Source organism: Maylandia zebra, linkage group LG19, assembly GCF_041146795.1.
Source record: "Maylandia zebra isolate NMK-2024a linkage group LG19, Mzebra_GT3a, whole genome shotgun sequence".
Classification (NCBI taxonomy): Eukaryota; Metazoa; Chordata; class Actinopteri; order Cichliformes; family Cichlidae; genus Maylandia; species Maylandia zebra.
In genome coordinates, this window is record NC_135185.1 from 842,480 (window position 1) to 855,348 (window position 12,869).

A 12,869-nucleotide genomic window follows, 5' to 3' on the forward strand; every position below is an offset into this window, starting at 1 on the left:
AGCATTTTAGCCTCACAGCTCTTCTGTCTCTGTTTGGAAACACAAGTGCAAATTCATTTAAAGGAGTAGATCCAGGTTTAGGTCACCAGAAGATCTCAGCCTGAACCTCAAGCTGTAGTTGTAGCTTTTAAGAAATACTTCACCTATCCACAAATGCATTTTTCCATATTTCCAAAGTGTAGGTCAGGGTTACCCCCTAACCTCAGAGAGTTACAGGAAAATGCAGCAGCCACACAACAGAACAGCAGCTCTTTAGTTTCTGTCATAAAACACAGGAAAGGTTTAAATTGCTTGGATTATGTGTCCTACCTCCTCATGTAAAGCCAAGGCAGTAAGTATGTGAAACCGGAGAGATTTAAAGCCTTCTAAACAAGGGGATCATCATGTATTTGTCAGGCTATGTCACCCTCAGCTCTGCACACACACACACCTACATGCACACACAATGAGGCAGCAAACATTTCCAGCAAAGTGGCTAAACCTCAGCGTCCCACCTTCGCCACGGATGCACAAAAGTCCTCGCTCGCTTGTAATTGAGGTTTAAATCTTTTGCTAACATCCTTCCATCCCTCACTCTTCACCAAACATGGACTGCACCAACACAGGGCCCCTAATCCTTCCCAGTTTAACCAAGTGAGAAATTAGCTTTTGTTAAGTGGTGATTTGGCCAGTGTTAAATGCCGACAGGCTATTGTAGAGAAGAGGGGCGGTCATGAGTCTCCCTCAAACTCAGCAAAACACTTGGATAATCCCATCGTGTCCGTGCGGCTGGACTGGGAATGCTGCTGCCTGCTAGTGAGCAGTGACAGTGCTGGCAAATTATTTTTAGTCGAGAGCTACGCCTCTCCCTGTTTGGTGTAAAAAGGTTTGAAGCATCACTGGGCTGCTGTATATGTTACCTGTCTTTGAGGTGTTGTGTCTGCTTTGCAGCGTGCACATGCTTCCCCGATCCTCCAAAGCCCTCTTGTGCTACCATCCGACTTCACAAAATCAAATCTTGGATGCAGAGTTGCAGTAAAAACCAGCAGTGTCAACGTGACACAGGTGGAGATTCAGATCCTCAAAGCTGGTGAGATAAAGTAGGTTGTTGTGGTGGTGCAGACAAGACAAAGCACGGTGCTGTCTGTGAGACACAGCAGAGACATCCCTTGGTCTCAGTCCGAGCAAAGTTGAGCAGTTAATTCAGAGAAGTCTGGGATTACGGGTGTTATGACAAAGCTGGGAGGCATATCCAAACACCAAATATGAATAATAATAAAGTTCTGTTAGACTAAACTGACGCTGACTAGCTTGCTAGTTTCCTATGACCAGCGTCAGCCCAGATGACTCTGCACGTTTCAGGCAGGCATATGCTTTACAAATGCAAAAATGCGTCTTTGCTTCACCTTTGTTGCTGCAAATTAGATGCAAAAATCCAGTGTCTCATGCTAACGACAAGTTCTTTTATTTATTTCAGCCCAAGTGGAGTTTCCTGTACAAAGTGCGCTTGTGTGGAACACTTTCCAGATACCAGAAATAGAGCTTGACAAATAGGTGAGTGTGGAATTCTAGTGCTATTCTTTCTATTTTTACACTGCAGGGATGCACTTCCTCTCTACAAGTGCATGAATCCCAGCACACTTATCCCACTTTGCTGTATTTAAATTTTAATTACGGCTCCAGCATTGAAGTGATTCTCGTATATTTCAGGCTTGCAAAATTTGAAAGCATTGTCTGCATATTTCGATGTTGCAAAGGCTAAATATATTTTATGGTACTGAACACATAGCATTGAACATGCAAAGAAAACACAAGCATCCACGTGACATTAATATGTTTCACACTGCTGTGAACTCTTTATGAACCTGGCAGTTTTATCTGCGAGCCCTCTGCAGTGCGCCCTCGTGCACTCATGACTAAAGACTGGTCCTTTACCAGCACTGTGACAGTTTCTTAACACAGATCAGTCACAATGTTGGAAAATTACAGATAAATAATTGTGACCGGTGTCACTGAACCTTCCTACACTTCAACTTAACACAAAGTTGATACTGACAGCAAAATTACTGCTGCTGTAATAATACGATAATAATCGGCTGCGTTTGACACGACTACAGAGGTTATGTGTTTATAAAATTGCACACACACAGACACACACACACACACACACATTGCAACGACAGAGAATGCCACTGTATCCCTTCCTTGAGGGGCTCGGTGCTCAAATGTCATCAGTCAGTGAACGCACACGCACGTATAGCTTTGCGTCCCGTCATTGTCACCTCCACAAAGCCTTCCAGTCCACCTCCTTCTCTTTCTCGTCTCTCTATTCACGTCTCTTCACAGACTACCTGTCTGACAACAGCTCAGGCACACAACAGGAAACAAAATGATACCAAGTGCTTTATCGCCACCCGATCTGATCTGCCATTGTCAAAGAGGCCAACACGCCATAAGAGAGACTCTCCCATTAACTGAGGGCTTATTCACTGAGAAACCAAGACTTTGCACAGACGATCGGTTCTGTGTAAAGTGATCCTCACAGCTCTGACGACACGTGCAGTGACTGGTCAGCATGTCCTCACCTGTTACCTGCCACAGTTTTCACAGTAACCTCCTATATTTAAAAGTGAAGTACTGTTATTATGTGATAATAACTGTATGGTTGTATGTCATTGTGAACATGGAATGAGAGCCCTCACTGTCCACTATAGGAGCATGACTGTGGCCTTCAGCCTTGTGTGAATTGATCTTGTGTCACTCGCACACTGTCAGAGCTGTGACGCACCAAGAGGACATTTCACATATTTGTGTTTTTCAGAAAGACCACACATGATTTCAGATTTCAGGACTTGTGCGCTCAATAAAAAACCTAAACAGTGTTTGACATGGAGACTCCTAAAAAGTCAAATCATTTTTAGTAAAGCATCCAGCCTGCAGGTCGACACTAACAGGGTCCGGCTTTAATTTGTTGTTGTGTTCGAAGGAATAATGGAAAACAAAACATTTCTCTTCTTGCAGTTTTGCTTGATTTTTGAAGCAGAACATGATGCTTACATTAAAAGCTCAATATGAAAAGCAAAGATGCAAAAAAAATAAATGAATGCCTGAAATGGAGCAGGAAGAAACTGTAACTGTGAGGTTTGTTGAACCTGAGCAGGTCTGTGGGGAATTCAAATAAGCCAAGAAAGCTTCTAAAATCAGCCTTCGTTCACTTATGAAGATGCTGCTTTACACAGCTGCATTTCTGCAGCTATGAAACAAGCCAAAGAAAAGAGCTGACATCACATCTGTGTCGTCGTTACAGCCTCGACAGACCCGGTCACCCAGGAAAGCTGAGGCCGTGGCTTTATTACAGGTAGAGTTTTATCACAATTATATTTACAGATAAAATGAGAAACTGCAAATCAAATTACATCACATATAAAAAAGCATCAAGTCCTGATCAAACCCAGCACAGTCTGAGGAGTCTGCTGTTTGAAATGTAGAACCCAGAGTAAACAATAGACTCACAAATGGCTGCCTGCCAGGCTCTGTGTGCGTGTGTGTGTGTGTGCGCGTGTGTGTGTGTGTGTGTGTGTGCGTGTGTGTGTGTGTGTGTGCGTGTGTGTGTGTGTGTGTGTGTGTGTGTGTGTGTGTGTGTGTGTGTGTTGTACAGTAGTAGGAGAGGATTTTACTGGAAAGCTCTTTTCACTAAGATTAAAAAAAAGAAAAAAGTTATAAGCGGAAAGAGAAATGGTGCCCGAAAAGCAAACCGCACCAATCTGCCGTCTATTCTGCTTTGATAAAGCCCCAAACACAGCCGAACGCTCCACCTTCATCATCTCCACATCCCTTCAGCCTCACTTACACACAGATACAGAGCGCCTCCTCCACCAATCTCATCACAGGCGCCAGGACATCAATTTTTGCAAGTCGCCCAAAATTACCATGCATGAATGCAAAAAAGGCTGATCAGGAGTAATTAACATGGCTTCATATGCAAATTTTATTAATGCAGAACTACAAAGTCATTATGCAAATGAAGGTTTTGCCGAGCCTCTTGACAAATACTCCAGCCATCTCAGCCGGGATGGATGACAAGTCTGCTCGCTCGGTTTAGACTGCAGGGATGCCTGTGTGTTTAAGTCTAGTTAGCGGATTACCACTGGTTAGTGCTGGTGGCTACCTGTGTGTGTGTGTGTGTGTGTGTGTGTGTGTGTGTGTGTGTGTGTGTGTGTGTGTGTGTGTGTGTGTGTGTATAAACTGTGTGATTAGGGAAGTGGCTAATGGCTAGCAGCAGAGTAATGAACCTGAGATCCAGGGAATGGGGGGTGGGTGGGGGTATGAATATGCATGATGCATACTGGCTTTGATGATTAAAGAAAATTTTAATATTTAAATGAGTGCATGCAAAGTGATTAACAGCAGAGCGAGGCGACATGGCAAAACTCGCAAAAAGGGATTTTGAGCAGGCAGAGACGTACGAGGTGCTCCGTTAACGATAAATATGCTCTTTCTTCCTCCGTCTGCAGGTCTGTCCGTCTCACACAGTGTCCACCAGAGTTTCTTTACAAGAAGTGGATTTGATGCTTCAAAGAGAAACACGAGCAAGCTTAAGGTTCAGCAGGGCCCATGCAGGCTTCAGTTCCTTAAACGCGGTGAGTCCGGCTGCACGCTGCTTCATCTGGATTCTTATTGGTCTGTTGTCCAAAACGGGACAAATTCAGTGAGACTCAGAGCGCCGGCACGACTCGGTCATCGTTGGCTCTTTTAGTGTTTTCACGCTGCTTTCGTGTCCATTACGGCCACTTTGAGGTAGCAGCACCCAACCAGCTGTCAGTCAAAATAAGGAAAATGTAATGTTTAAAAAGGATTTTAACATCATTCACGATGATACTAACGTTTGAATATGACGAGCATCCCCACACTACAGCATGTTCACTGCACAGCTTTGAATCCCACTGAGACCCATAATGATGTCACTCAGAGCTTGTTGGATAGCATGAATTGTGGGTGTTTGGAGGGTTTTAGCACCGTATGAGTTCCCTGTTAGCATGCAGCATCCAAAGGTCAGTGAGCTATGAGTACGGCTAGCTGCTTGACAGTCGCATTGGTTTGTCTATTAATGTTAAACAGAGTGTGTTGTTTGACGTGTGTGTGCCAGTGTTGATGCTATTTCCAAATTTATGCAGGGACAAAAAAAATATGAAGAAGTTTATCATGAAACTTCCACCCGTCTTGTGTGGATGTTTCAGGGTGGAAGCTTTAAGTGAAACTGACTGTTGTGTGACCCGTCCACAGCGGACCTCCTCACCCACTCACACTCACAGCCCGGCTACAATCTTCTATCATGGAAATGAGTCATAATCAGTGATGGCCGGCACTGTGTGACTCATTAAACGCACTTTCTTTACTTCTTCAGTTGTGTGATTCCACACCTCTCTGAGCCTATTAGAGATGCGTCAGGCCTGTGCGATGTGAAAACAGCCGCATTTACGTACACAAACCCGAACTAGCCAAAGCACACACACACACACAGTGGGCAGGAGAGGCAGAACGAGAGTGAGGGAGAGAGCGAGCAGCACAAACCAGAGTGATTACCACTTCAAAAAGGCCGTCGCTCCATCCGAGAGGCCTCCCAGCTTTATTGAAACAATGTGAAAAAACAAGAGCAGCAGGGACCGCAATGCCTCTAAAGTACAGGCTGCTATATCAAACACACACACACACACACACACACACACACACACACACACACTGCACCGTGGTTCTTTGTTAAGTCTTTGTACAGTTTCATTTGGAAGATAAATAAGCATATGGTAAATATTTTAGGGACATGCCACTGTGCTCAGTCATTATTTATTGAAGATGTGTGTGTGTGTGTGTGTGTGTGTGTGTGTGTGTGTGTGTGTGTGTGTGTGTGTGTGTGTGTGTGTGTGTGTGTGTGTGTGTGTGTGTGTGTCCATGTGAAGAATATTTATATGAGATTCAAACACAGACAAACACTCCTAAAATGTGTTTTTTCAATATGTGAAAAATTGCACATCCCCATTGGAAACAAAGTGCATTAATTATTCTGTTTTCTTAATCTGTGTGTGTGTGTGTGTGTGTGTGTGTGTGTGTGTGTCCACTCCAACTGGACTTGGTTAAATGTCTGAATTAAGCTCGAGCTAACGAGGCTTCCGGCCCGGCGCTGTCGGGTGCTAAACACTCGTCAGTGATAAGTGTACGCAGCATGGCGGCTGAGCGCCTCATAGTAAAAATGACTTCTGTCAGTGCAGCACCTCTGTGAAGCCGCCAAGAGACCTCACGCCTGGTCACCTGGGAAAGCCTGGAGGGCTTTGGACGTCAGGGTTGCAAGTTAAAATCCTAAAGCCTCCTGCAAGCCGAGGTATCCTGTCAGCGTGCACCTGCTTACACAGCGCTGACAAAAGGTTGGTTCAGCTGTTCGAATGCATCTCTGCTGACGTACGAAAACTCGGCCCGGTTAGTTATCTAATGCCTTTGTTAGAACGCTGGGCTTATTGTGGTTTGGGGTGTTTGTGCTTGATGTTTTTGAATATTCACTCCTTGTGAGGAAGGTTTAGATGATGCTTCCTCCGAGCTGTGTCTGTTTGTCTGTCTGGAAGGAAGCCGTGTGTGACGAGAGCAGAGAGAGCAAAAAGTACGCTTTCAAATTTCTCTGCATGATGGTTTTACGTCACCATCACAGCACATCCAGTCTTTAACTGCAAGGCATGATGGTGATTCTCCTCATGGTTATAAAATCAGACAGGATGAAGCTTCAGGCTGAAGTAATGTAGAAATCTACATGAACTCAAAAATGAGAGAAGATTTGTGTCATTTAAGCAAAAACAAAAACGATTTTTTTAATTCTTTAAATCGGAGGAACGGCTTTTTTCTAAGTCTGAGTGAGTTTCAGCTACAGACAGAGGAGAGATGGGTGTGACCGGAAAACTCTTATTCATTCACATCGTGGTAAAAACCAACTGCACGTTTTCCTTTTGATCAGCCTTTCCAAACTGAATCAGGAGGTTTTTAAACAGGGCTTCTTGTGGGGAAAAAACAATAGCTGAAACAGAACAACACTGTGTATACAAACTAAAGCCGCTGTTCGTAATCCTTCAGCACAATAGCAGCGACGTGTTTCACAGCCTGAATGGAAAAGCTAGGTGCTCTGTTATTTCTCTGCACGCTGCTACCTGACAGACGGAGAGAGGAAAAGGAAAAACCCAGCAGCTCTCGCACAGCACAAACACTTCTTCTAATTTAGGGGTTAAAAGAAACTTGGCATGATGCTCATACACGTGTGCACACGTGTGCACACGTGTGCGTGTTCCATTTCACATGGAGGACAAATGAAAGTGTAAAAGCTTAACAATAAACGAGTAGTTTGACCTGCTGGGAGCCAATTACAAAGAAGTGTCGTCCGTCATGTCCCCGATCGCTTTCCCCATCTCTCTCGCCTCCCTCCCTGTGCTTCTGTCCCTCCCTCTTTCACCAGGTAATGAAAGGTGCTAAAAACATACGCTGAAGAAAAAGCCGCCCTGAGTTACAAAGAGAAAATTCCACCTGCCGCATTTCAATCCCCCAGTAATGACGAGAGGGGCTGAGAGCGCGCTCTCCAAATTAAACTCCAGCTTGATTAATAAATTGTTCTGTCTCCTGCTCGTGTTAATAAGGTGCTCGTTGGACATATTTCATGTGGAAACACCGTGGGTAATTTTCAAACATAAAATGTTATTGGAGCAATATAGTTTACAGTTGCTGCAGTGCACGTCCAATTGAGTCGCTAATACGTTTTTGCTTTTAATGTGAAAATTATTGCAGTTTCTGCTATAAAAAATATTGTGCAATTATATTTTCCAGTCTTCCAACGCAGCGCACGTGGGGTTGATTTCATGGGAGGATGGCAGTTCGATACATTGCACACATTTAAACACAGGGTGGATATATATTTATGCACATAAATGTAATAATGCCGAGCCATGGCCAGTGCCACTCAATTAGCAGACATGCCTGAGCACAGCTCTGCACACACTCGGGGACTGCGCGCCAGCTTTTTGCACCCCACAATTCAGACAGTTGCATTAAATGCAAAGCTGGAGCGTCGCTCCACGAGCTTCACGAGTGCAGGCAGCTGTGCTGTCCACAGCAGCAATGCACAGCTGCCCGGCAGAGCTGTAACAGCCTGGTAAAATATTGATGAAGTTCAGGCCCAGACACAGTGTTTACAATGCAGGCGAAACCGCCGTCCCGCTCACTGAGAGGCTCACCTGTGAGCCTCCTCACCTGGCTTTAGGCCAACACATTCATTCATGTTTCCATCCAAATGTCATAACCGTGTTACACATACATGACGTGATGTCAGTGGCGTTATAGCAAACAGCCCAACCCTGTGTGATAGTGACACGTCCTCTGACATCGTTCATGTGCTGATGTCTAATCTACCACTTGATTCGATACAATATGGATGCTGATCACACGTGACGACATTTCTTAATCAAGTTCATTTCAAAATAAAAATAAAATAAAATCATTTCCAAGCTTTCAGAGCTGTTTCAGTCAGGTGAGCCGGCACTAAAACCTCCCTAAACGTTGCATTTGTATTTGTCTTCTGTTTTAGCTCCGTTCATGAAGCTGATTCCACTAATCAGCTCGCTTCATATGTAGGTCTACATATAGGTGGTGAGATTATTGAGGAATGTGTAGGTTCACAGGAAATCAGTCTTTCATTATTTATTCATTCTGAATAATGCATGAAGACAGTAGCGATGCTAACCATGCTGCCTGTGCTAACAGACTGTTGGTCTGCAGGCCGAGCCTGCGATCCTCAAACTGACCTCTAGAAGAGCACGACAGGGTTATTGTCACAGGCTTCTTTACGAGTGTCTTGACTGGTTTGAGCGATAACTGCTGGTCCCACACACGCACACACGCACACACACACACACACACACACACACACACGCACACACACACGCACACACACACACACACACACACACACACACACACACACACACACACACAGATGCTAAACTGCCTCTTTACTTCGCTGAATGGGGATGAAACTAGCCTCGTTTTAATCCCTCTTCCTGTCTTTTCCCACTTTTTCTTCTCCTCTCGTGCTGTTTTTTTCTGCCTGTGCTTATTTGAATTTTAATGAGCTTTTCACCTTTTTAAGCAGATGGCTTAGACTGGATTTCTCCATGAAAGTCGGGGTGAGTCTCTCTGTCATGTTTTGCTCAATTTGTTTCAACCGAGTCCTTGAGGGGGTTTAGAGATTTGCCTCCCTAATTTGCCTGTCTCACCCCTCTTCCTCGTCTGTCCCTCTGCTGTCCATGTCCTCTAATAAAATGAACGCCTCTCTTCCTCTGCTGAACGAGAGGACGCCATCACACAAACTAAAACAGGGATATATTTAGACTGATGAAAAAACTGCTGGTTTGTTACTACCTAAAGGTTTTTCTTTGGAATTAAATAGTTCAGCATTTCGGGAAAACTAATCATTACCTATAACACATCTGGATAACAATGACAGTTTATTCCAGGTTCTGGCAGGCCACAAACTCAAGCTTATCCCAGCAGCTGATTTCAGTGCCAGACCACATCAGCTGATAAATGAAAAGCTGTTGTCAGAGGGGCCTCGTGTCCATGTGTGTGCATTGTGAACACGAGCTGATTCAGATGAAATGAGCTTGAACTTTCTGAGTCGGAGGGACCAGCCTGGGACGAACCTGCTCACACCTCCAAAGGTCACAGATGCTACATATGCGACAAAGAAGAAGCAAAAGTTGTGGTTGGTTTTTGTGGGAGGATTTGAGCTTTTCCCCTTTCTTAAAGAAACCAAACCTCAACCTGAATCTGGCAACATGCTGACGAGTCTGCACAGCAACGTTGTTCAGCAGAAAGTGAACATACGGTGCTCTCAAAAATGCTCCATTCCTGATGGTTTCTCTTTTTGCACATTAGTTTCACTTAAATTCTGTTTAAATCATCCAAAAATGTTCATGTTAGCCAAAGAAAACCTGAGTTTTTAAACTGTGCTTTCAATTATTCATGAAAATGATCTATTTACACCTACCTGGCCTGCCCTTATGTGAAAAAGCAACAAACGCAGCTGAAGCTGAACTGACTTCATGAATTTAATTAGGCATAAAAGTGACATTTGTGTATTTGTGCTCAGAAAGAAGAGGCTTTAGTGTGTTTCCCTGCGTACGTCACGTCTACCTGATAGCATGTTTTCCTGCTTCGGGCAAATTCCTTTGGTTGGTGTCTTCTCTCCTCTCTCACCTCGTTCCCCTCTTCCTCCCACCTCTTCCTCCTCTGGTGTCACCTGGATGCCGACCTCTACTGGCTCCAACACCTTTCTTAGCTCCACCCTCTGCGCGTAGTGATGAAGGCTCTGCAGAGTTGGACTGTCTCCTTGTCCTCCTCCTCCTCGGTCGTTCATCTTGTCATAACAGCCGTTGGCCAGCAGCGGTGTTTGGCACTGCTTCTTCTTGTGCTCAATGAAGAGGAGTATGTCGCCCAACGGGAAAGTCATCTGGCACTGGCCGCAAGTGAGCAGGTCGTGGTCAGAGTGGAGGCCAGGCGGCAGCGTGTGAGCCAAGCTGGGGTCCAAAGGATGGGGACGTAGGCCAAGTGGATTGGAGGGCAGGGTGAGTGGGTTGGAGGGTAGGGATTCGGAGAGCAAAGCGCCATCTGGATGCTCCACCTCCGCTGCACGAGAAACAAAACAGAGGAGACACGTCAGAGTTAACCTGGGTGTATGTTCGCTCATCGCCTGCTGAAATCTATACATGACGCAAACGTGTAATTAGGTTACCACGTGTCTGAGCGACACACTTAAAGAGCTGCTCGTACAGCGCTGCGGTGACGACAACACAGAACGATCAGAGTCGTGACCAACGACCTGTTAGACCAGGCGGCACTCACTTAACATAAGGCTTAATGTGTGGTGGCTCCGACACAACAGTGCAGCTTCATACGTGTGCAGTCACGCCTCCATCACGCTTCGAAGCTTTTTCAAGACATCTAAAAGTCCAAGAAGGTGAATTTTCAGCCACCATCTCAAACACACCACAAACTATATATTTTAGAATTGTTCAATCTCAAACACAAAGTACACAATATACACCGCATACTGCTGCAGTGCACACACACTTTTATTTAGCCTCGCACCTGTGAGGAAGGAAGGAAAATGGGAATTCAGCAAAATTGTAAGTGAGAAGCTCTACACTAACTAGATCGAACCCCGGGTTGTGTCCACGTCTTTGCATGTATGAGAGTTCAGTTGAAACTCGTCATTTCTGAGAATGTGCTTGTTTAGTATGTGGTTATGACCCAAAGTGGGTCGCCGTACACGTTAGGAGTTATTACATGGTCTCAATTAAGACACACGTATTAGTCGTAAGCAGGGTTTTTTCAGTGTTTGTGAGTGAGCAGATGGGCTTTGGGCAGGGTTCTGAACGTTGCTGTGAAACAGCAGTAGGACAGCACATGTGTGGTGTTTGCAGAGGCCAACAGCTTCACCAGCGAGCGAGCTTTGTAAGTGAGGGCTGTCTCCAAAAGGAGCGAGAAGGTCTGAACGAGGCTGGAGGAACAACTGACCCTCTGAGGTAAAACGGGAATGCTGACGATGACGAAGAGCAAACGCATCACCATCACCTCTCTCTGTCTCTAATACAAGATGATGGATTAGCAGCAGGCTGGCCGTTTGTCTCAGCCTCCACATTAGAAATGCAAACAGATTTGGGATGTCAAACGTGGATGAAGGCTCCAGATGGAACACCCCACCCCTCTACGCCACCGTATACCTGTTTTAGGTCTGCTGTTAAACATTCAAAGACCATATTGTACTTGTATCGCATACAACACAGTACAAACATTCATCTGCACTGCAGTGTATGTGCTGCACTCATTATATGTTAGAGGATATCAGTCTGTGTGTGTGTGTGTGTGTGTGTGCGTGTGTGTGTGTGTGTGCGTGTGTGTGCGTGTGTGTGTGTGTGTGTGTGTGTGTGTGTGTGTGTGTGTGTGCGTGTGTGTGCGTGTGTGTGTGTGTGTGTGTGTGTGCGTGTGTGCGTGTGGCCTGCAGGCTGCAGCCATCTGTCCTGTACAGTGGTAGCATGTTTCCCAGTACTAAACATTAGAGAGAATAAAACCAGTGAGCTGACCTGGAACAAATCCAATCTACATGTACGGTGACCCCCCCCCCACCACCAATGCAAATCTCACCTCACATTAGAATTATGACTGATAGGGTTTTTTAAAGAGCTGGTCTAAAGTCTGCATCAGTTTAACGAGGCTTGGGTGAGTCGGGTAAGAGCGATACGTAGATATGACAGGCAGCATATCAATACTATAACATAGCAGAAGGTTTGACCAGAGAGTTTTGTGTTAGCTGTGCGCTGAATAGATGAATTTATTTCATTGTTCTTCTGCTAAATGTCAGCTGTGCGTTAACAAGACCCTAACCTACACAAATCACCAGCGACCCGACGGATCTGAAGAAGGATTTGGGAATTCGGTGTTTGTAGGTTCTCTTAGTTTTGAATTCAGAGCAAATGTTTTCCCTCAGCAGGTGATCATCTCTGGGGTTGGTTCCCTCCGTCTCACCACCTTTCACCACACGTGTGCTGTAAATCCATGGAAATCTCTCACATGTATCCTTCACACAAACGGGAGCACATTGCTGGCCACATGCCCATCAAATATTTGTTTCCGCCTCTCCTCGAGAGCTGTTTTCATGATTTTACTTTTATCTGCCGCCACACTTAGGCTGATGGGAAAAGCACCAAAATTGCTCCCAGAACCAGAAAGATTCTGCCAGTTGAGACCAGTGATAATGGTGTGTGCGCGCGGGTCTCGACTTAAATGATCAAAACTCGACTTGGCTTCTG

General features: G+C 45.2%; 1 protein-coding gene across 1 annotated transcript in view; it reads right to left on the reverse strand.

The window, feature by feature from the left end:
- The window catches only part of bcl11ba (BCL11 transcription factor B a), a 36,029-nt gene that overhangs the window by 17,224 nt on the left and 5,936 nt on the right, over positions 1–12,869 (reverse strand). Inside the window, exon 2 of the mRNA XM_004564148.3 lies at positions 10,195–10,686. Within this exon, the coding sequence (XP_004564205.1) occupies positions 10,195–10,686 (492 nt within the window). The remainder of the gene's footprint in view (positions 1–10,194; positions 10,687–12,869) is intronic.